At 41.2% G+C, this 26,377-nt stretch overlaps 1 protein-coding gene across 1 annotated transcript in view; it reads left to right on the top strand.

Moving 5' to 3' along the window:
- Positions 1–26,377, top strand: part of LOC139755463 (uncharacterized) — a 58,708-nt gene that overhangs the window by 16,407 nt on the left and 15,924 nt on the right. The window contains exons 3-6 of the mRNA XM_071673792.1: positions 13,447–13,649; positions 15,744–15,938; positions 22,002–22,085; positions 25,560–25,724. Of these exons, the coding sequence (XP_071529893.1) occupies positions 13,447–13,649; positions 15,744–15,938; positions 22,002–22,085; positions 25,560–25,724 (647 nt within the window). The remainder of the gene's footprint in view (positions 1–13,446; positions 13,650–15,743; positions 15,939–22,001; positions 22,086–25,559; positions 25,725–26,377) is intronic.

Genomic DNA, 26,377 nt, shown 5'->3' with positions numbered 1-26,377 from the left:
AAGAAAGAGAGACTTTTGGATGTTAATGTGCTGAGAGGTGCAACTGGAGGGATGTCTGATCATTATCTTGTGGAAGCGAAGGTGAAGATTTGTAGAGATTTTCAGAAAAGAAGAGAGAATGTTGGGGCGAAGAGAATGGTGAGAGTAAGTGAGCTTGGGAAGGAGACTTGCGTGCGGAAGTACCAGGAGAGACTGAGTACAGAATGGAAAAAGGTGAGAACAAAGGAGGTAAGGGGAGTGGGGGAGGAATGGGATGTATTTAGGGAAGCGGTGATGGCTTGCGCAAAATATGCTTGTGGCATGAGAAGCATGGTAGGTGGGCTGATTAGAAAGGGTAGTGAGTGGTGGGATGAAGAAGTAAGATTATTAGTGAAAGAGAAGAGAGAGGCACTTGGACGATTTTTGCAGGGAAATAATGCAAATGAGTGGGAGATGTATAAAAGAAAGAGGCAGGAGGTCAAGAGAAAGGTGCAAGAGGTGAAAAAGAGGGCAAATGAGAGTTGGGGTGAGAGAGTATCATTGAATTTTAGGGAGAATAAAGAGATAATTTGGAAGGAGGTAAATAAAGTAAATAAAGTGCGTAAGACAAGGGAACAAATGGAAACTTCAGTGAAGGGGGTTATTGGGGAGGTGATAATAAGTAGTGGTGATGTGAGGAGATGGAGTGAGTATTTTGAGGAATTGTTGAATGTGTCTGATGATAGGGTGGCAGATATAGGGTGTTTTGGTCGAGGTGGTATGCAAAGTGAGAGGGTTGGGAAAATGATTTGGTAAACAGAGAAGAGGTAGTAAAAGCTTTGCGAAAGATGAAAGCCGGCAAGGCAGCAGTTTTGGATGGTATTGCAGTGGAATTTACTAAAAAAGGGGGTGACTGTATTGTTGACTGGTTGGTAAGGTTATTTAATGTATGTATGACTCATAGTGAGGTGCCTGAGGATTGGCGGAATGCGTGCATAGTGCCATTGTACAAAGGCAAAGGGGATAAGAGTGAGTGCTCAAATTACAGAGGTATAAGTTTGCTGAGTATTCCTGGGAAATTATACGAGAGGGTTTTGATTGAGAGGGTGAAGGCATGTACAGAGCATCAGATTGGGGAAGAGCAGTGTGGTTTCAGAAGTGGTAGAGGATGTGTGGATCAGGTGTTTGCTTTGAAGAATGTATGTGAGAAATACTTAGAAAAGCAAATGGATTTGTATGTAGCTTTATGGATCTGGAGAAGGCATATGACAGAGTTGATAGAGATGCTCTGTGGAAGGTATTAAGAATATATGGTGTGGGAGGCAAGTTGTTAGAAGCAGTGAAAAGTTTTTATCGAGGATGTAAGGCATGTGTACGTGTAGGAAGAGAGGAAAGTGATTGGTTCTCAGTGAACGTAGGTTTGCGGCAGGGGTGTGTGATGTCTCCATGGTTGTTTAATTTGTTTATGGATGGGGTTGTTATGGAGGTGAATGCAAGAGTTTTGGAAAGAGTGGCAAGTGTGCAGTCTTTTGTGGATGAGAGAGCTTGGGAAGTGAGTCAGTTGTTGTTCGCTGATGATACAGCGCTGATGGCTGATTCGTGTGAGAAACTGCAGAAGCTGGTGACTGAGTTTGGTAAAGTGTGTGAAAGAAAAAAGCTGAGTTAATGTGAATAAGGGCAAGGTTATTTGGTACAGTAGGATTGAGGGACAAGTCACCTGGGAGGTAAGTTTGAATGGAGAAAAACTGGAGGAAGTGAAGTGTTTTAGATATCTGGGAGTGGATTTGGCAGTGGATGGAGCCATGGAAGCGGAAGTGAATCATAGGGTGGGGGAGGGGGCGAAAGTTCTGGGAGCGTTGAAAAATGTGTGCAAGTCGAGAACGTTATCTCAGAAAGCAAAAATGGGAATGTTTGAAGGAATAGTGGTTCCAACAATGTTATATGGTTGCGAGGCGTGGGCTATAGACAGAGTTGTGCGCAGGAGAGTGGATGTGCTGGAGATGAGATGTTTGAGGACAATAAGTGGTGTGAGGTGGTTTGATCGAGTAAGTAATAATAGGGTAAGAGAGATGTGTGGTAATAAAAAGAGTGTAGTTGAGAAAGCAGAAGATGGTGTTTTGAAATGGTTTGGTCACATGGAGTGAATGAGTGAGGAAAGATTGACCAAGAGGATATATGTGTCAGAGGTGGAGGGAACGAGGAGAAGTGGGAGACCAAATTGGAGATGGAAAGATGGAGTGAAAAAGATTTTGAGTGATCGGGGCCTGAACATGCAGGAGGGTGAAAGGCGTGCAAGGAATAGAGTGAATTGGAACGATGTGGTATACCGGGGTCGACTTGCTGTCAATGGATTGAACCAGGGCATGTGAAGCGTCTGGGGTAAACCATGGAAAATTCTGTGGGGCCTGGATATGGAAATGGAGGTGTGGTTTCGGTGCATTATTACATGACAGCTAGAGACTGAGTGTGAACGAATGTGGCCTTTGTTGTCCTTTCCTAGCGCTACCTCGCACACATGAGGGGGAGGGGGTTGTTATTTCATGTGTGACGGGTGGCAATGGGAATAAATAAAGGTAGACAGTGTGAATTATGTACATGTGTATATATGTATATGTCTTTGTGTGTATATATATGTATACGTTGAGATGTATAGGTATGTATATTTGCGTGTGTGGACATGTATGCATATACATGTGTATGTGGGTGGGTTGGGCCATTCTTTCGTCTGTTTCCTTGCGCTACCTCGCTAACGCGGGAGACTGCGACAAAGGTTATATATATATATATATATATATATATATATATATATATATATATATATATATATATATATATATATATATTTTTTTTTTTTTTTTTTTTTTGCTTTGTCGCTGTCTCCCGCGTTTGCGAGGTAGCGCAAGGAAACAGACGAAAGAAATGGCCCAACCCACCCCCATATACATGCCTTGATTCAATCCACTGACAGCACGTCAACCCCAGTATACCACATCGCTCCAATTCACTCTATTCTTTGCCCTCCTTTCACCCTCCTGCATGTTCAGGCCCCGATCACACAAAATTTTTTTCACTCCATCTTTCCACCTCCAATTTGGTCTCCCTCTTCTCCTCGTTCCCTCCACCTCCGACACATATATCCTCTTAGTCAATCTTTCCTCACTCATTCTCTCCATGTGACCAAACCATTTCAAAACACCCTCTTCTGCTCTCTCAACCACGCTCTTTTTATTTCCACACATCTCTCTTACCCTTACGTTACTTACTTGATCAAACCACCTCACACCACACATTGTCCTCAAACATCTCATTTCCAGCACATCCATCCTCCTGCGCACAACTCTATCCATAGTCCACGCCTCGCAACCATACAACATTGTTGGAACCACTATTCCTTCAAACATACCCATTTTTGCTTTCCGAGATAATGTTCTCGACTTCCACACATTCTTCAAGGCTCCCAGAATTTTCGCCCCCTCCCCCACCCTATGATCCACTTCCGCTTCCATGGTTCCATCCGCTGCCAGATCCACTCCCAGATATCTAAAACACTTCACTTCCTCCAGTTTTTCTCCATTCAAACTCACCTCCCAATTGAATTGACCCTCAACCCAACTGTACCTAATAACCTTGCTCTTATTCACATTTACTCTTAACTTTCTTCTTTCACACACTTTACCTACTCAGTCACCAGCTTCTGCAGTTTCTCACATGAATCAGCCACCAGCGCTGTATCATCAGCGAACAACAACTGACTCACTTCCCAAGCTCTCTCATCCCCAACAGACTTCATACTTGCCCCTCTTTCCAAAACTCTTGCATTCACCTCCGTAACAACCCCATCCATAAACAAATTAAACAACCATGGATACATCACACACCCCTGCCGCAAACCTACATTCACTGAGAACCAATCACTTTCCTCTCTTCCTACACGTACACATGCCTTACATCCTCGATAAAAACTTTTCACTGCTTCTAACAACTTGCCTCCCACACCATATATTCTTAATACCTTCCACAGAGCATCTCTATCAACTCTATCATATGCCTTCTCCAGATCCATAAATGCTACATACAAATCCATTTGCTTTTCTAAGTATTTCTCACATGCATTCTTCAAAGCAAACACCTGATCCACACATCCTCTACCACTTCTGAAACCATATACCGATATATATATATATATATATATATATATATATATATATATATATATATATATATATATATATATATATATATATATATATATATATATATATATATATATATATATATATTCTTTCTTTCATACTATTCGCCATTTCCCGCGTTAGCAAGGTAGCGTTAAGAACAGAGGACTGGGCCTCTGAGGGAATATCCTCACCTGGCCTCGTTCTCTGTTCCCTCTTTTAGATAATCAAAAAAAACGAGAGGGGAGGATTTCCAGCCCCCCGCTCCCTCCCCTTTTTGTCGCCTTCTACGACACGCAGGGAATACGTGGGAAGTATTCTTTCTCCCCTATCCCCAGGGATATATATATATACATATATATATATATATATATATATATATATATATATATATATATATATATATATATATATATATATATATATATATATATATATATATATATATATATATATATCAACAGGTCTTCACAAGTAACTAAAATGAAATGAATCGACAACAGAAATTACATCATCGGAAGGGATATATATATATATATATACATATATATATATATATATATATATATATATATATTTTTTTTTTCTTATTATACTTTGTCGCTGTCTCCCGCGTTTGCGAGGTAGCGCAAGGAAACAGACGAAAGAAATGGCCCAACCCCCCCCCCATACACATGTATATACATACGTCCACACACGCAAATATACATACCTACACAGCTTTCCATGGTTTACCCCAGACGCTTCACATGCCTTGATTCAATCCACTGACAGCACGTCAACCCCGGTATACCACATCGCTCCAATTCACTCTATTCCTTGCCCTCCTTTCACCCTCCTGCATGTTCAGGCCCCGATCACACAAAATCTTTTTCACTCCATCTTTCCACCTCCAATTTGGTCTCCCTCTTCTCCTTGTTCCTTCCACCTCCGACACATATATCCTCTTGGTCAATCTTTCCTCACTCATCCTCTCCATGTGCCCAAACCACTTCAAAACACCCTCTTCTGCTCTCTCAACCACGCTCTTTTTATTTCCACACATCTCTCTTACCCTTACGTTACTCACTCGCTCAAACCACCTCACACCACACATTGTCCTCAAACATCTCATTTCCAGCACATCCATCCTCCTGCGCACAACTCTATCCATAGCCCACGCCTCGCAACCATACATTGTTGGAACCACTATTCCTTCAAACATACCCATTTTTGCTTTCCGAGATAATGTTCTCGACTTCCACACATTCTTCAAGGCCCCCAGGATTTTCGCCCCTTCCCCCACCCTATGATCCACTTCCGCTTCCATGGTTCCATCCGCTGCCAGATCCACTCCCAGATATCTAAAACACTTCACTTCCTCCAGTTTTTCTCCATTCAAACTCACCTCCCAATTGACTTGACCCTCAACCCTACTGTACCTAATAACCTTGCTCTTATTCACATTTACTCTTAACTTTCTTCTTCCACACACTTTACCAAACTCAGTCACCAGCTTCTGCAGTTTCTCACATGAATCAGCCACCAGCGCTGTATCATCAGCGAACAACAACTGACTCACTTCCCAAGCTCTCTCATCCCCAACAGACTTCATACTTGCCCCTCTTTCCAAAACTCTTGCATTTACCTCCCTAACAACCCCATCCATAAACAAATTAAACAACCATGGAGACATCACACACCCCTGCCGCAAACCTACATTCACTGAGAACCAATCACTTTCCTCTCTTCCTACACGTACACATGCCTTACATCCTCGATAAAAACTTTTCACTGCTTCTAACAACTTTCCTCCCACACCATATATTCTTAATACCTTCCACTGAGCATCTCTATCAACTCTGTCATATGCCTTCTCCAGATCCATAAATGCTACATACAAATTCATTTGCTTTTCTAAGTATTTCTCACATACATTCTTCAAAGCAAACACCTGATCCACACATCCTCTACCACTTCTGAAACCACACTGCTCTTACCCAATCTGATGCTCTGTACATGCCTTCACCCTCTCAATCAATACCCTCCCATATAATTTACCAGGAATACTCAACAAACTTATACCTCTGTAATTTGAGCACTCACTCTTATCCCCCCTGCCTTTGTACAATGGCACTATGCACGCATTCCGCCAATCCTCAGGCACCTCACCATGAGTCATACATACATTGAATAACCTTACCAACCAGTCAACAATATATATATATATATATATATATATATATATATATATATATATATATATATATATATATATATATATATATATATATATATATTCTATCCCTGGGGATAGGGGAGAAAGAATACTTCCCACGTATTCCCTGCGTGTCGTAGAAGGCGACTAAAAGGGGAGGGAGCGGGGTGCTGGAAATCCTCCCCTCTCATTATTTTTTTTTGATTTTCCAAAAGAAGGAACAGAGAAGGGGGCCAGGTGAGGATATTCCCTCAAAGGCCCAGTTCTCTGTTCTTAACGCTACCTCGCTAACGCGGGAAATGGCGAATAGTTTGAAAGAAAGAAACATATATATATATTCCTATGAGTCCACGGGGAAAATGAAACACGAAAAGTTCCCAAGTGCACTTTCGTGTAATAATCACATCAGGGGAGACACAAGAGAGGAATATAACAGTCAGTTGATATACATCTAAGAGACGAAGCTAGGACGCCATTTGGGAAACATGTGATTGTCCAAAACATACAACGAGCGTTCATAAACTTATCATTTTACAAATCTTATCAACAATAAAGTTATCTAATTTGTACAGACCATCACTAATATTAAGATTATAGTTCTTTGTGTATTTAATAATAGAAGATTCAATGATATTTCTCTTGGTAACAGAGTTAGAGTTAACAACTGAGATGGCGTTACTCCAGTCAGTACAATGATCATAGTTTTTAACATGATTAAACAAGGTATTTGATTCTTGTCCCGTCCTCATACTATATTTATGTTGCTTAAGTCTAACAGAAAGATCCTTACCAGTCTGACCAACATAAAATTTATCACAGTTTCCACAAGGAACTTTATAGATGCATCCAAGAGAATTTTCTGGTGAATTCCTGATTAAGATATTCTTTATAATATTATTGTTGCTAAAGGCAACATTTACATTAAAGGATTTAAGCAACATGGGAAGCAAAGTGAAATTATTATTAAAAGGGAGAACTAAAAGATTCTTGGTGTCAATGGGAGGTTTGGGCTTAACTCTATAAAATGATTTCTTTGCTAACTTAAGGGATTTATCAATGAAAGATCTAGGGTACTTTAACTTAGATCCAATACAATATATCTTCTCAAACTCATCATCAATAAACTCTGGACTGCAAATACGTAATGCCCTTAGGAACATAGATTGAAATGATGGTAATTTAACTCTGTCATGTTGAGATGAGTAATAATGGATATATGAGCATACATTGGTGGGTTTTCTGTATATGCTAAACTTAAACTTGTTTCCTTCTCTATGGATCATGCAATCTAAAAATGGTAACATACCATTACTTTCATTTTCTACAATAAATTTGATGGAAGGTACTAAATTGTTAAGTAAGGGGAGAAATATTTGTAAATTTTCATTTGTTGGCCAAACACAAAGAACATCATCTACATACCTAAACCAAATTGCATTAGAAGGTAAGATATCCTTTAGTAATTTTGTTTAAAAAAAATTCCATATAAAGATTACTTAGTACAGGTGAAAGAGGGTTACCCATTGCCATACCAAATTTTTGAGCATAATAATCTCCATTAAATTGAAATACACAGTCTTTTATACACAATTTTATCAGTTCAATGAAATTAGACTTTGAAACAGGTAATTGAATATCATCCAAGACATCATATAAATGTTCCAAAAGGTCATCAACTGGAACTTTAGTGAAAAGTGAGGAAACATCAAAGCTAACTAGTTTGAAATCAAAATTAATATTGATATTGTTTAGCTTGTTGACTAAATCTACATTGTTCATGATATTAGAATTTGATACCTTACCCACTAAAGGGCTTGATAAGGAAACTAACCATTTTGATAATTTATATGTGATGGAGCCTACTGGAAAATTTTGTTTATGTGTTTTGATAAGTCCATACATATATGGCAGTGAAGGGGACAAAGATGACAAATTTTTGATAAGAGAAATGTTACCTTTCAACAACAACTTCATTTCTTTATTGAAGTGAGAATTAATTGCTTCTAAGGGATTTTTACTAAGTTTAGAATATGTTGTGTTATCATTTAGAAGATCATTCATTTTAGATAAACAGTTACTTTTGTCTAAAATCACAACAGTGATATTTATGTTACAATTCTTTGTGTATTTGATGATAGAAGATTCAATGATATTTTTCGTGGTAAAGGAGTTAGAATGAATAGCTGAGTTGGTCAACTGGCATTATTAGATTACGTGTTGATTGATAGGCGTGTGAAAGAGAGACTTTTGGATGTAAAAGTGCTAAGAGGAGTAACTGGTTGGATAACTGATCACTAGTGGAGGCGAAGGTGAAGATTTGTAGAGGTTTTCAAAAAATAAGAGAGAATGTTGGGGAGAAGAGAGTGTTGAGAGTAAGTGAGCTTAGAAACACCAGGAGAGATTTAGAGTAGAATGGCAAAAGGTGAGGGGAGTGGGTGAGGAATGGGATGTATTTAGGGAAACAGTGATGGCATGAACAAGATATGAATGTGGGCAGATTAGAGAGGGTAATGAGTGGTGGGATGAAGAAGTAAAGCTGCTAGTGAAAGAGAAAGGAGAGGCTTTTGGACGGCACTTACAAGGAAGGAGTGCAAATGACTGAGAGATGTATACGAGAAAGCGGCAGGAGGTCGAGAGGAAGATGCAGGGGTTGAAAAAGAGGCCAGATGGGAGTTTGTGTGAGAGTATCATTAAACTTTAGGAAGAATATTGATGTTTTGAAAGGAGGTAAATAATGTGCAAACGACATGAGTACTAGCGGAAACATCGGTAAAGTGGGCAATGGGGGAAGTGATAACAGGCAGTGATGGAGTGAGTATTTTGAAAGATTGTTGAATGTGTTTGACGAGAGAGTGGCAGATGTAGGGTACTTTAGTCGCAGGTGGTGTGCGAAGTGAGAGATTCATGGAGAGTGGTTTGATGGAAAGAGAAGAGGTGGTAACAGCCTTACAGATGAAATCCGTCAAGGCAGCGGGATTGGATGGTACTGCAGTGGAATTTATTAAAAAAAGTGGGTGACTGTGTTGTTGATTGGTTAGTAAGGATATTCAGTGTATGTATGGATCATGGTGAAGTGCCTGAGGACTGAAGGAATGCATGTATAGTGTTACTGTATAAAGGCAAAGAGCATAAGGTGTGTTCAAACTACAGGGGCATAAGTTTGTTGAGTATACCTGGAAAATTATATGGGAGGGTGTCGATTGAGAGAGTAAAGGCATGTACAGAGCATCGGATTGGGGAGGGGCAATTTGGTTTCAGAAGCGGTAGAGGATGTGTGGATCAGGTGTTTGCACTGAAGAATGTATGTGAGAAATACTTAGAAAATCAGATGGATTTTTATGTAGCATTTATGGATCTGGGGAAGGCATATGAAAAAGTTTTTATCAAACGTGTATTAGTGTATTAGTAAGAGGAGAGGAGAGTGATTGGTTCCCAGTAAAGGTCGTTCTGCGGCAAGGATGTGTGATGCCACCATGGTTGTTTAATTTGTTTATGGAGATGATGAGTGAGGTAAATGCAAGTGTGTTAGAGAGAGGGGCGAGTACGCAGTCTGTTGGTGATGAGTGGGCCTGGGAAATGACTCATTTGTTGTTCGCCGATGACCAGCAATGGTGCCTGATTCGAGTGAGAAACTGCAGAAGTTGGTGACTGAGTTTCGAAGTGTGTGAAAGGAGAAAGTTGAGAGTATATGAGAGTAAGAGCAAGGTTATTAGGTTCAGCAGGGTTGAGGGACAAGTGAGTTGGGAGGTAAGTTTGAATGGAGAAAAGTTTGAGGAAGTGATATGTTTTAGATACCTAGGAGTGGATTTGGCAGCGGATGGAACCATGGAAGCGGAAGTGAGTCATAGTGTAGGGGAGGGGGCGAAGGTCCTAAGAGCGATGAAGAATGTGTGGACAGAGAGAACGTTATCTCGGAGGGCAAAAATGGGTATGTTTGATAGAGTAGTAAATCCGACAATGTTATATGGTTGCGAGGCGTAGGCTATATATAGGATTGTACGGAGGTAGGTGGATGTGTTAGAAATTAAATGTTTGAGTACAATATGTGGTGTGAGGTGGTTTGATCGAGTAAGTAATGAAAGGGTAAGAGAGTTGTGTGGTAATGAAAAGAGTGTGGTTTACATGAGTTTACATGGGAAAAGAGGCAACAGGAGGCCTGATTGGCCCACGACTGTTGTATGGTAAATGGAAGGAGTTTAACTTGAGAAAATGTAATTCTCTCAGCAGTTTTGTAAGTTATCATCGACTCCCCGCTGCTGCACATTAGCCTTGAAGTGTTCCTGTTACCGCTGTCGTTCATACAGTCTATATCTGGTGTTTTACTCAGAGTATACCTGAATTTATAAGATATCTGTCTAAACGACTTTTGAAGGTATTTGTAGTCTTTGCATTTACTACGTCTGACCATAACATATTCCAGTGCTCAACACACCTGTAGGAAAAAGGAGCTGTTCCCACGTCCATACTACATATTTTAGCTTGAGTTTTATTCCATTTGTTCCGTATTTTCTTGTATTTTGTTCGTGATTTACTTTATCAAACTTGTTCAGAAATTTTGAACACTTGGATTAAGTCGCCGCGAAGTCTACGTTTTTTAAGTGAGAAGAGATTCAGTCGTTCTAGCCTCTCTTCGTATGCCAGATTCCTAAGGGATGGGATCAATTTTGTCGCCCGTCTTTGTACTTGCTCTAATCTTTCTTCAGTTTTTTTTTTATAGTTTGGGGACCAAAATTGAAGTGAATATTCAAGGTGTGGTCTTACTAGGTATTCATAGTGTTAAAATTGTTTCTGGAGCCTTGTAATCTATGTTCCTGGCTGTGAAACCTAACATTCGGTTGCCATTTTTACTTTCTGCTTGACACTGTTTAGTGTATTTCAGATTGTTGCTAATGACAACTTCAAGGTCCTTTCTTTCATTTACTGTAGTTAGAGAGTTTCCGAATAGTTTGTAATCGTAACGTATAGTCTTGTGTGCATTAAACGTCATTTGCCATCTGTCTCATCACTCTACTAGTAAGTTAAGATCTCTGAATCATTTCGCAGTCCGGGCTGTTTACAGCTCTACCTCTTAGTTTAGTATCGTCAGCAAATTTGAAGATCTTAGATATGAGATCAAGTTTTCGGTCATTAATGTATTTCATGAAAAGAATTAGGCCTTGAACTGACCCCTGTGGAACACCACTCGTTACGTCTAGCCAATCTGAAGCTTCCCTCTTTACTACACGCTGCTTTCTTCCGCTCTCTGATCCATGTACATCGATTCCATGTGTTTTAAGTTGATTCAAAAGTCACTTGTGAGGTACTTTATGGAAAACCTTTTGGAAATCTAAATATACTACATCAGACGGTAAATTTTCGTCCCATTTCTGCTAAATAACATCAAAAAATTCCAGCAAATTCGTCAGGCAGGATCTTCTATAGCGGAAACCGTGTTGGTTGTCCGATATGATTTTGTTCTAGAAATGTGAGTTCTATCTCGTATTATTTTTCCATCATTTTACCTGGCACTGACGTAAGGCTAATTGGGCGGTAGTTCAAGGCACACTTTTTGTCTCCTTTTTTATACATAGGAGTAACATTTGCTGGTTTCCAGTCAGTTTGCACTTGACCATCCGAGAGAGATTTGTTGAATATTTTCGTTATGGGGTATATCAGCTGTCTCCTGACCTTTACAAATCTTGAAGCTAAGTTATCTGGGCCGTTGGATTTGTTCGTATTTAATTGCTCCAGGTACTTAAGTACTTCAGAGCTCTTTATATTCTCTGACCTTCATCTCTTCTTCATCAGATCCTTGAAGCATTTTCATTGGTTGCGGTAGTCGAGATGTTTCTTCAACTGTGAATACGGAGTTAAAAGAATAATTTAGCACTGATCGCTGTTTGGCAAACTCCCCTCTACTTCGCAAGAGTTAAGTTTGTCTCACTGGTGAGGACAAGATCAAGAATGTTTTTACCTCCAGTTGGTTTTCTAATTTACTGTTCCAGAAAAGCGTCTTCAATCAGTTCCGTTAGTCTCGTTCCCTCTCGGTCACCTGTTAACGTGTTCCAGTTAATGTTTGGACCGTTGAAGTCTCCTACTATTATAACCTCTTTACTGTAGTGTCAATATAAAGAGAGTTGTAAGTGTGTGTGTGTGTGTGTGTGTGTGTCTACTTTTATCTTAATAGCACTTAGGATGTTATGAACGTAGATCAGAACTCCACCACCTACCCTGTACAAGCGATCTTTCGTAAATAGTTTGTATCCTGGTGTTGCTAACTCGACGATTCAGTGTTTATTGTCAGAGTTTACCCACGTCTCTGAGATGGCAGTACTGTTCGGTTTTCCAGTAACTGCGTAGGATATAAGTTCATCGCGTTTCGTAATGATGCTCCGGGCATTTGTGTGTATTAAACTTTTTTTCTATGAAGTTGAATTCTGAACTGAATTTGCCATTTTTTTACTGTCGATATGCATGTTTGAAATTTGACTGTTAATGTCTGCGTGTGCAGCAGCGGGAAAGAGACGGTTCTCCATCTGTTTTGGGTTCGCCGCCTAACTCTGACCCTCCCCACACTGGACCCTACCAGCCTTGTTCATAAAAGTTACCTGAGAGTTGACCTGTAGCTGTGCTAACCCGCTACTTATACTGCCTAAGTTGTCCCTACTTGACCTTCTCATTTCTTATTCCTCTGTCTGTGAGGTTAACGCTACTTTCCAAGGATCCCTACCGCCAAGGTCCCATCCATCCTTTATACCGCTACCAAACTGGACGCCTTGTTCCTCAGATCCCGTTCACACTCAGATTCCCCCTCACCGTCCTCCCCAACACACACACACACACACACACACACACACACACACACACACACACACACACACACCTACTCCCTCACTCTCCTAGTTCCTTCCTTTGCTAAACCGTGATTTGCTCTCCTGAGCGGTTTATCTTTATCGAAAAAAGGTTGAGAGAGCAGAAGAGAGTGTGTTGAAATGATTTGGACATATGGAAAGAATGAGTGAGGAAAGGTTGACAAAGAGGATATATGTGTTAGAGGTCTAAATTGTTTTATGTAGGATAATATTGACCCCCAGTAAGTGCATGTCCTGGGGTTAGTAAACCATGTATGAGAGGTTGCAGATGTGGTGGAGGTGCTGTTGGAGGGGCCCTTGGATGCAGCCGACAACCGGCTGGTGGCGTGGCTGCGACAGGGCGGAGGAGATCGCATCTTCCCTCCGTCCGACCTGCCCTACAACATCACCGTGGACAACACTGGCGGCTGGAGAGACTCCCCCGTGTGGAAGTTTTACGTCAAGATGATCAACAGTTACTTCGGCAAGAAGGTACTTAGACTGTCTAGTAAGAAGGGAACGAGAAGGATAGAAACTAAGGGGAGAAGTGAGTATGTTTGGGTTAATGATTGTCATGGTATGAGCTACATGACGAGGGCCCGCCAGCAGGGACGGGATGGGTTAGCAGCAAGACAAGAAAGCTCCGACTGAAACAAAGAGATGTCATGACGCTGGCAATGAATTTGAGTTGCTCATGAATAGAGAACATTATAAGTGAAAGCAAGAATGATAAATGTACTCTGGGCCAGTGTCATTTTTCACAAAGGACACATTCATGCGCTCTTCCACCCATTTTCATGTACTGACGGTCTGACATTGACGTTTCCCTCTGAATTCCAGAGTAAAGACCAAAATACTATCTGTATAGCCTCTGGTAAACACCCCAGAAAATGGAAATGACGCTAGCGTCATCTGTTGAATCGCCAGAAAATTAAAACTCTGGGAATCACGTGGAACGCGAGCTTTCCTGTCCTCTGTGTGGTTGTGGTTTAGGGTCTCAGCTCAGCTACCTCCAGCACATTGACGTTTCCCGAAGCCTGAACACAGACGGTTTTTGTTCTGCCACTCAAAATATTTTCTTCAGTGACATCACAGCGGATTTGAAATACAAAAAGGAATTACTTTTACCAATTATAGCTTTAGTGATACAGTCTGTGTTTAAGCATTTATACCTTTAGGAATACAGTCTGAATACAAATATCTACGACTTTAGGAATACAGTCTGTTTGAATATTCAAGACTTTAGGGATACAGTCTAAGTACAAATATTTATATTTTTAGGGATACAGTCTGTTTAGATGGGTTAGCAGCAAGACAGGAAAGCTCCGACTGAAATAAAGAGATGTCATGACACTGGCAATGAATTTGAGTTGCTCATGAATAGAGAACATTATAAGTGAATACAGTCTAAGTACAGGGATACAGTCTAAGTACAAATATTTATATGTTTAGGGATACAGTCTGTTTAGATGTTCATGCCTTTAGGGACACAGTCTGAGTACAGATATCTGTTTCTTTGGGATACAATCTGTTTAAACATTAATGCCTTTAGGGAGATATTTTAAGTACAACCGTCTATGGCTTTAGAGATATAGACTACGGTTTTAAACATCGGTAACTTTAGGGATACAGAGTATGTGTTCAAACATTTATGCCTTTTGGGGCACAGTCTATGTGTTCACACATTTCATAAAATTCCCACCGGATTTCGTGTATCCGGTATATTTGTGTAGCGACAGAAGCAAGTGATTCAGACCAACATCAAAGACGACCACCTGATAACACGGTGGCCAGGACGGTATGTGAGAGACATTGACGTAACTTTAACTGGAGAGATTAACTGGTGTTTCATCAAGGAAGGTAATGAGAAGAAACATATGTGATTCGTCAAGTAAGACGTCCAAGGCTGAGTCCACACTGGGCAAGCAGTGGAACCTGGGTGTTTACAGGCAGCAGAGAGACAATAAGGGCACCCTCAGGCACATCATTAGCACTTAGAGCCAACTCTTGCTTCATCTCCAACAGGACGAACTTAGTAACTCAGGTTTAGTGACATACATAAAAAGACAGCAACCTAGTGACATGGATGGTTCCGTGCTGCGCTGTCTACAACCTACTGACACTGAGGATGTAAGATGGTTCCGGGCGGCTGCTGTCTACAACCTACTGACACTTAAGACGGTTCCGGACATCACTAAGTTAGGACAGTTATGTTTTCCTGAGCGACAGCTGTCCACAGAACCAGAAAATCACATTTCCAGTTGCTAAAACGACCATTTACGATCTGGAAGACCAATTTGTGATACAAATGATACGACATTAGAGGTAATTTGGTTAGTACAGAGAATGTAGTACAAGGGCTTGACACCTTAGATGATTATCCTTAACTTCACACGTAACTTACAAGGTTCAGGTAATGCTTGGTTTAACCGAATAAAAACGAAGATTAATTTCATGTATCTTTGGTGGAGAACATTTGTGTTATGACCTTTTGCTTTAGTCATGTTGTACTGATGGTACGTTATTCCTGTCTTTGTTGGCGTGGTGTGTGTGTGTGTGTGTGTGTGTGTGTGTGTGTGTGTGCAGGAGGAAGGTTTCTTCGTCGAGGCTGGAGCGCTGGACGGAGTGTTACTCTCGCCCACTCTCGCCCTGGAGCAGCATCTGTCCTGGACTGGCCTCCTGGTGGAGCCCAGACCCGACATGTTCCAACAGTTGCTCCACAAGCACCGCAGGGCCCACGCTGCCAGGTTCTGCCTCTCAGACAACTCCTACCCACACAAGGTGAAGAAAAATCTGAAAACAATTATTCTAATTCTTTTTTACTCAAGAATCTGTCTATTTTTCCATTGTTTCTGTTACTCTTAACTGTTGCACTGTAGATATGACTGTGTCGTACGAGAAGGGAGCTGTACATTCGTGGGGCCCCGTCTCTTCACCATTCTCTGTTACCATATGACTTTTTTCCATTTCTGTATGTTGTCTGAACCTACCAAGACATCCTTCATTTACTCTTCTTTCTCACATAGTAACCAACATGGCACGAGCAAACCATGCCTCATTAGAGGCCATCTCGGGTAAACGAGAAAGGTTAAAGGAAAAGATCTGAAACTAATTATGGCTCTGCAGGTGTTTGTAGACCATACTCTTAATGGTTATATGGAGAGGGAAAGATGGAAGAGAATCCCACAACTCTGCTGTTCGAGGGAAGAAGGACATACCAAAATAACTAATTCTCGAGTGGCTAGACTTCTCACAGAAACTGTGGGAAGCAGCAGCCAAAGGCGAACTGTGGGGCCTGTGTGTGGAAAGGGAGCTGTGGGGCTTGGATATGGAAAGGGAGCTGTGGTTTCGGTGCATTGCACATGAAAGCTAGAGACTGAGTGTGAACAAATGTGGCCTTTGTTGTCGCTACCTCGCGCGCACCGTGGTGAGGGGGGCATGCCATATCATGTGTGGCGAGGTCCGGCAGGAAAGGATGAAGGCAGCATGTATGAATATGTACTGTGTATATATATATATGTCTGTGTATGTATATGTATGTATAGGTTGAAATGTATAGGTATGTATATCTGCGTGTTTGGGCGTTTATGTGTATACATGTGTATGTGGGTGAGTTGGGCCATTTCTTCGTCAGTTTCCTTGCGCTACCTCGCTAACGCGGGAGACAGCGGCCATGTATGATAAAAAAAAATATATATATATATATATATATATATATATATATATATATATATATATATATATATATATATATTACTTTTTTATTATAATTTTCATTTTACTTTATCACTGTCTCCCGCGTTAGCGAGGTAATGCAAGGAAACAGACGAAAGAATGGCCCAACCCACCCACATGCACATGTATATACATACACGTCCACACACGCAACTATACATACCTATACATCTCAACGTATACATATATATACACACACAGACATATACATATATACACATGTACATAATTCATACTCTCTGCCTTTATTCATTCCCATCGCCACCCCGCCACACATGAAATAACAACCCCCTCCCCCCGCATGTGCGCTAGGTAGCGCTAGGAAAAGACAACAAAGGCCACATTCGTTCACACTCAGTCTCTAGCTGTCATGTATAATGCACTGAAACCACAGCTCCCTTTCCACATCCAGGCCCCACAGTACTTTCCATGGTTTACCTCAGACGCTTCACACGCCCCGGTTCAATCCATTGACAACACGTCGACCCCGGTATACCACATCGTTCCAGTTCACTCTATTCCTTGCAAGCCTTTCACCCTCCTGCATGTTCAGGCCCCGATCACTCAAAATCTTTTTCACACCATCTTTCCACCTCCAATTTGGTCTCCCACTTCTCCTCGTTCCCTCCACCTCTGACACATATATCCTCTTGGTCAATCTTTCCTCACTCATTCTCTCCATGTGACCAAACCATTTCAAAATACCCTCTTCTGCTCTCTCAACCACACTCTTTTTATTACCACACATCTCTCTTACCCTATATTTACTTACTCGATCAAACCATCTCACACCACATATTGTCCTCAAACATCTCATTTCCAGCACATCCACCCTCCACCGCACAATCCTATCAATAGCCCACGCCTCGCAACCATATAACATTGTTGGAACCACTATTCCTTCAAACATTCCCATTTTTCTTTCCGAGATAATGTTCTCGACTTCCACACATTCTTCAACACTCCCGGAACTTTCGCCCTCTCCCCCACCCTATGATTCACTTCTGCTTCCATGGTTCCATCCGCTGCCAGATCTACTCCCAGATATCTAAAACACTTCACATCCTCCAGTATTTCTCCATTCAAACTTACCTCCCAGTTGACTTGTCCCTCAACCCTACTGTACCTAATAACCTTATTCACATTTACTCTTAACTTTCTTCTTTCACACACTTTACCAAACTCAGTCACCAGCTTCTGCAGTTTCTCACACGAATCAGCCACCAGTGCTGTATCATCACCGAAGAACAACTGACTCACTTCCCAGGCTATCTCATGCACAACAGACTGCATACTTGCCCCTTTTTCCAAAACTTTTGCTTTCACCTCCCTAACAACCCCATCCATAAATAAATCAAACCACCATGGAGACATTACACACCCCTGCCACAAACCTACATTCATTGAGAACCAATCACTTTCCTTTCTTCCTACACGTACACAGCCTTACAGCCTCGATAAAAACTTTTCACTGCTTCTAATAACTTGCTCCCCCCCCCCCCACCCCCGCACCATATATTCTTAATGCCTTCCACAGAGCATCTCTATCAACTCTATCATATGCTTTCTCCAGATCCATAAATGCTACATACAAATCCATTTGCTTTACTAAGTATTTCTCACATACATTCTTCAAAGCAAACACCTGATCCACACATCCTCTACCACTTCTGAAACCACACTGCTCTTCCCCAGTCTGATGCTCTGTACATGCCTTCACCCTCTCAATCAATACCCTCCCATATGATTTCCCAGCAATATTCAACAAAGTTATACCTCTGTAATTTGAGCACTCACTTTTATCCCCTTTGCCTTTGTACAATGGCACTATGCAAGTATTCCGCCAATCCTCAGGCACCTCACCATGAGTCATACATACATTAAATAACCTTATCAACCAGTCAACAATACAGTCACCCCCTTTTTAAATAAATTCCACCTCAATACCAACCAAACCCGCTGCCTTGCCAGCTTTCATCTTCCGCAAAGCTTTTACTACCTCTTCTCTATTTACCAAATCATTCTCCCTAACCCTCTCACTTTGTACACCACCTCGACCAAAACACCCTATATCTACCACTCTGTCATCAAACACATTCAACAAATCTTCAAAATACTCACTCCATCTCCTTCACACATCACCATTCCTTGTTATCACCTCCCCATTAGCCTTCTTCAGTGATGTTCCCATTTGTTCCCTTGTCTTACGCACTTTATTTCCATCCTTCCAGAACATCTTTTTATTCTTCCTAAAATTTAACGATACTCTCTCACCCCAACTCTCATTTGCCCTCTTTTTCACCTCTTGCACCTTTCTCTTGACCTCCTGCCTCTTTCTTTTATACATCTCCCAGTCATTTGCATTTTTTCCCTGCAAAAATCGTCCAAATGCCTCTCTCTTCTCCTTCACTAATAATCTAACTTCTTCATCCCACCACTCACTACCCTTTCTCTTCTGCCCACTTCCCACGCTTCTCATGCCACAAGCATCGTTTGTGCAAGCCATCACTGATTCCCTAAATACATCCCATTCCTCCCCAAATCCCCTTACCTCCTTTGTTCTCACCTTTTTCCATTCTGTACTCAGTCCCTCCTGGTACTTCCTCACACAAGTCTCTTTCCCAAGCTCACTTACTCTCACCACTCTCTTCACCCCAACATTCTCTCCTCTTTTCTGAAAACCTCTACAAATCTTCACTTTCGCCTCCACAAGATAATGATCAGACATCCCTCCAGTTGCACCTCTCAGCACATTAACATCCAAAAGTCTCTCTTTCGCGCGCCTATCAATTAACACGTAATCCATTAACGCTCTCTGGCCATCTCTCCTACTTACATACGTATACTTATGTATATCTCTCTTTTTAAACCAGGTATTCCCAATCACCATTCCTTTTTCAGCACATAGATCTACAAGCTCTTCACCATTTCCATTTACAACACTGAACACCCCATGTACACCAATTATTCCCTCAACTACCACATTACTCACCTTTGCATTCAAATCACCCATCAACCCGGTCTCGTGCATCAAAACTACTGACACACTCACTCAACTGCTCCCAAAACACTTGCCTCTCATGATCTTTCTTCTCATGCCCAGGTGCATATGCACGAATAATCACCCATCTCTCTCCATCAGTTTTACCCATTTTACCCATATCAATCTAGAGTTTACTTTCTTACACTCTGTTACATACTCCCACCACTCCTGTTTCAGGAGTAGTGCTACTCCTTCCCTTGCTCTTGTCCTCTCACTAACCCCTGACTTTACTCCAAGACATTCTCAAACCACTCTTCCCCCTTACCCTTGAGCTTCGTTTCACTCAGAGCCAAAACATCTAGGTTTCTTTCCTCAAACATACTACCTATCTCTCCTTTTTTAGACACCCAATCTGAGCCTTCGAGGAGGATGAGCACTCCCCGCGTGACTCCTTCTTCTGTTTCCCCTTTTAGAAAGTTAAAATACAAGGAAGGGAGGGTTTCCAGCCCCCCGCTCCCGTCCCCTTTAGTCGCCTTCTACGACACGTGAGGAATGCGTGGGAAGTATTCTTTCCCCCCTATCCCAAGGGATATATATATATATATATATATATATATATATATATATATATATATATATATATATATATATATATATTCATTTATTTTTTTTTTTTTTGCTTTGTCGCTGTCTCCCGCGTCAGCGAGGTAGCGCAAGGAAACAGACGAAAGAATGGCCCAACCCACCCACATACACATGTATATACATACACGTCCACACACGCAAATATACATACCTATACATCTCAATGTACACATATATATACACACACAGACATATACATATATATACACATGTACATAATTCATACTGTCTGCCTTTATTTATTCCCATCGCCACCTCGCCACACATGGAATAACAACCCTCTCCCCCCTCATGTGTGCGAGGTAGTGCTAGGAAAAGAACACAAAGGCCACATTCGTTCACACTCAGTCTCTAGCTTTCATGTAATAATGCACCGAAACCACAGCTCCCTTTCCACATCCAGGCCCCACAGAACTTTCCATGGTTTACCCCAGACGCTTCACATGCCCTGATTCAATCTATTGACAGCACGTCGACCCCGGTATACCACATCGATCTAATTCACTCTACTCCTTGCCCTCCTTTCACCCTCCTGCATGTTCAGGCCCCGATCACTCAAAATCTTTTTCACTCCATCTTTCCACCTCCAATTTGGTCTCCCACTTCTCCTCGTTCTCTCCACCTCTGACACATATATTCTCTTGGTCAATCTTTCCTCACTCATTCTCTCCATGTGCCCAAACCATTTCAAAACACCCTCTTATGCTCTCTCAACCACGCTCTTTTTATTTCCACACATCTCTCTTACCCTTACATTACTTACTCGATCAAACCACCTCACACCACATATTGTCCTCAAACATCTCATTTCCAGCACATCCACTCTCCTGCGCACAACCCTATCCATAGCCCACGCCTCGCAACCATACAGCATTGTTGGAACCACTATTCCTTCAAGCATACCCATTCTTGCTTTCCGAGATAATGTTCTCGACTTCCATACATTCTTCAAGGCTCCCAGAATTTTCGCCCCCTCCCCCACCCTATGATTCACTATGATATATATATACATTATATATATATATATATATATATATATATATATATATATATATATATATATATATATATATATATATATATATGTATATATTACTTACATTACTTACTCGATCAAACCACCTCACACCACATATTGTCCTCAAACATCTCATTTCCAGCACATCCACTCTCCTGCGCACAACCCTATCCATAGCCTACGCCTCGCAACCATACAACATTGTTGGAACCACTATTCCTTCAAACATACCCATTCTTGCTTTCCGAGATAATGTTCTCGACTTCCAAACATTCTTCAAGGCTCCCAGGATTTTCGCCCCCTCCCCCACCCTATGATTCACTATGATATATATATATATATATATATATATATATATATATATATATATATATATATATATATATATATATATATATATATATATATATATGTGTGTGTGTGTGTGTGTGTGTTATAGTCTAATGCACGTCCTTCTCGTCAGACCAGCTTCTGGATGAGCCCAGACTACGTCAAGGAGAGTGTGGCATACAGTGCCGTCGGCAGTCAACTCCTTAACAAAGTTCATGTTAGTGTTCTCCCTTCTGTTGTTGCCTCTTCCACGGTAACTCTTACAGCCTTTGCCATCTCTCGCACGGTAAGTCTTACAACCTTTGCTGTTTTTCGCACGGTGTCTTACAACCTTTGCTATCTCTCGTATGGTAAGTCTTACAACCTTAGCTATCTTTCGCACGGTAAGGATAAAACATTCAAATCTTGAATAATTTTTTGATACACTCCTTCCAGAACTAAGGTCATAGCTCGACACAGTAAGAAATTCAAAGTCAAAAACAAGTTTTTCAAATATGTAGTCATCATAGCCGCAGTACTTTATGCTGTGTTGGCCAGGTCAGAGTAACATGGAACACACGTCAGTCAGGTCAACCACTTAACAAAGGAAGTACTATCCTCCTCAGATGTCGATATCCACATTAGGCAAAACAAAATATTCCTGTGAGTTACTGACGAACTAACAACCGGTTGTATGGAAAAAAAAATTGGAAATACATGAGAACGCCAGACGAGGATGTTGTATAGGAGGATGATACAACTCAACTTACCTTTCAAAGGGAGTTATATGGGAAGATGATACAACCCCAGCTTACCTTTCAAAGGGAGTTATATGGGGAGATGATACAACCCCAGCTTACCTAACAGAGGAAGTTATATGGGAAGATGATACAACCCCAGCTTACCTAACAAAGGGAGTTATATGGAAAGATGATACAACCCCAGCTTACCTAACAGAGAAAGTTATATGAGAAGATGACATAACCCCAGCTTACCTAAAACAGGGAGTTATATGGGAAGATGATACAACCCCAGCTTACCTAACAGAGAAAGGTATATGAGAAGATGACATAACCCCAGCTTACCTAACAAAGGGAGTTATATGGGAAGATGATACAACCCCAGCTTACCTAACAAAGGGAGTTATATGGAAAGATGATACAACCCCATCTTACCTAACAAAGGGAGTTATATGGGAAGATGATACAACCCCAGCTTACCTAACAGAGGAAGTTATATGGGAAGATGATACAACCCCAGCTTACCTAACAAAGGGAGTTATATGGGAAGATGACATAACCCCAGCTTACCTAACAAAGGGAGTTATATGGGAAGATGATACAACCCCAGCTTACCTAACAAAGGGAGTTATATGGGAAGATGACATAACCCCAGCTTACCTAACAAAGGGAGTTATATGGGAAGATGATACAACCCCAGCTTACCTAACAAAGGGAGTTATATGGGAAGATGATACAACCCCAGCTTATCTAACAAAGGGAGTTATATGGAAAGATGATACAACCCCATCTTACCTAACAAAGGGAGTTATATGGGAAGATGATACAACCCCAGCTTACCTAACAGAGGAAGTTATATGGGAAGATGATACCACCCCAGCTTGCCTAGCAGAGGAAGTTATATGGGAAGATGATACAACCTTAGCCTGCCTAACAAAGGGAGTTATATGGGAAGATGATACAACCCCAGTTTAACTAACAAAGGGAGTTATATGGAAAGATGATACAACCCCAGCTTACCTAACAAAGGGAGTTATATGGAAACATATACAACCCCAGCTTACCTAACAGAGGAAGTTATATGGGAAAATGATACAAATCCAGCTTACCTAGCAGAGGAATTTATATGGGAAGATGATACAACCTCAGCTTGCCTAATAAAGGGAGTTATATGGGAAAATGATACAACTCCAACTTAACTAACAAAGGGAGTTATATGGGAAGATGATACAACCCCAGCTTACCTAACAAAGGGAATTATGTGGAAAGATGATACAACCCCAGCTTACCTAACAAAGTTGATTACATGGAAAGATGATACAACCCAAGCTTACCTAACAAAGTTGATTATATGGAAAGATGATACAACCCAAGCTTACCTAACAAAGGGAATTATGTGGAAAGATGATACAACCCCAGCTTACCTAACAAAGTTGATTATATGGAAAGATGATACAACCCCAGCTTACCTAACAAAGTTGATTATATGGAAAGATGATACAACCCAAGCTTACCTAACAAAGTTGATTATATGGGAAGATTATACAACCCCAGCTTACCTAACAAAGAGAGTTATATGGAAAGATGATATAACCCCAGCTTACCTAACAAAGAATTGTATGGAAAGGTGGTACAACCCCAGATTACTTAACAAAGGGGGGGTTGTGTTTTTTATGTTGAAGGCTCCAGTTACGGACAAAGGCTACATCAAGGCCAGGCCTTAATTGAAATATTGATTTATAAAACGGAAAAGGAAAAGACAAGGGAAAGTATTTACGGATTTTTGAGGAAGTGAAGAACCTGTCTTGAAATGTGCCAGGTCATAGTTATTGGGAAAAACATAAGACGGTAGAGAGTTCGAAAACTTCCATGTGTAGGGAAAGAAGCAGGTATCAAAACGGCCCATCCTTGAGTTGCTGATGGCCACACAGTGGTCATGTGACGCAGCAGCTTGCCGAGTATTGCGTGGTCTAGCTAGTAGTGTGGGCACACAAGCAGTCAGCTCTCTAGAGCAAAAACCAAAGTAATACCTATAGAAGAGGGGAAAGTGAACCAACATTGCGGCGTAGGGTAAGGTAGACAAGTTTGGAAGTTAGCCTGGGACAGTTTATATGGCGGATCGCTTTCGACTCAACTCTATCAAGCAAGGATGCAGAGCTAGAACCACCCAAGATATCAGAGCAGTACCCCATACAAGGACGAATCAATCCCTTGTATAATCGGAGCAACAGCAATACCAAGTATATGCATGAAGTCGAGAGGTGGAATTACAGAATCGTTAAAGTAAAAACGAGAGTTTGTGATGAGTTCCCGATAGAGATGGGTTGAAACTGGGTCTTGGAGGCATTATGCTTAATTAGATTTCGTCTACCACGCTGAGATATCCTGTCCAAGTCTGAGTTTATTGGGGAGGCTGTGTCAAGACGACATGCAGATCGAGTGAGAGAAGAACCAGAATTGAAGGTTATCTGTGGAGAGAAAGTCGTTGCAAAAAGGAGAAAAAGTGTAGGGGAAAGGACAGAACCTTGAGAGACACCACTGTTGATGGAGAAAAGGGGAGAGACTGATGAAAATGATACCACCCTAGCTTATATAACGAAGGTAGTTATAGGAAAAGATGATGCAGTCCCAGCTTACCTAACAACGGAAGTTATAGGGAAAGATGATACAACCCCAGAGTACCAAATCATTCGTGATTGTCTGGTGTCGTGAGTGTCATGAGTGTCTGGTGTCGTGAGTGTTTAGTGTCATGAGTTTCTGGTGCCGTAGGAATCTAGCCTTGTTAACCACACTAAGTTACCATGACACGTTTGACAGGCGGAGTCATGTAGCAGAGGCTGGAAGTGTACAGACATGTATTTGAGGGTGTAAACATGATCTCTATCAGTGAGGTGTGCACTGTGTTTCGGTGGCGGGTGACCCTGATGTAGGCGTGGTCGCTAATTCTACTTTGTGGTACGGTGTGTTGACAGCCTGAGCAGCGGGAGACGGGCAACGTGGTCACTGTACACTGCATGCCACTCCTGTCACTCCTCAAAGCCCTAGACAGGACGCACATCGACCTGTTCGTGCTGGACGTGGAAGGTGTGGAGTGGGGCGTCATCGACCTCTTCCCCTTCGACAAGATCACTGTTGACGTAAGTAGTGTCACAGAAGTTGTAAATATTGTGAGATATTTTTCCACGACGAAATTCAAGTCAATCGATTTTCTGCAAGTACATAGTGGAACACTTTTCCCTGTGGAGTTGACTTGGAAATCAATTGGCATTCAAACAACTTATTGCCAGGAAACTTGTAGACCATTGACGATGAGATGAAATTTGGGGTTGAATATGATTTATTTACAATTACCTGGGAATGAATATAATCATCATTACCTCAAGCTTTCCTAAGGAGCCCATGTGTACCTTATTTTCGTTATTTCCAAAATATGTCAGTTATGGTCTCGTCCAGCTCCTGTAGCCCTGTGCAATCTTTTTGACCGATGTCATTTGAAAGTTCACGACTTCGTTCCTTTAACTTTTTCTTCGTAAGTCTTAGAGCAATTTACAAACACTTAATCGTTTTTTTTATAGAATCACATGAAAATGTTTCCTTACGAATATTCTGTTTGACGAATGTAGATGTAACTACTGTGAGTGGTGGTGTACAAACACAGTGATAGTGTACTAACAGTGAGTGGTGGTATACAAACTCTGTGAGTTGTGGTGTACTAAAACCGTGAGTGGTAGTGTACTAGCACTGTGATTGGTGGTGTACTAACACAGTGAGTGGTGGTGTACTACACTGT

This window comes from Panulirus ornatus, chromosome 19 (assembly GCF_036320965.1).
Source record: "Panulirus ornatus isolate Po-2019 chromosome 19, ASM3632096v1, whole genome shotgun sequence".
Lineage (NCBI taxonomy): Eukaryota > Metazoa > Arthropoda > Malacostraca > Decapoda > Palinuridae > Panulirus > Panulirus ornatus.
This window is presented reverse-complemented; position numbering and strand designations above follow the sequence as displayed.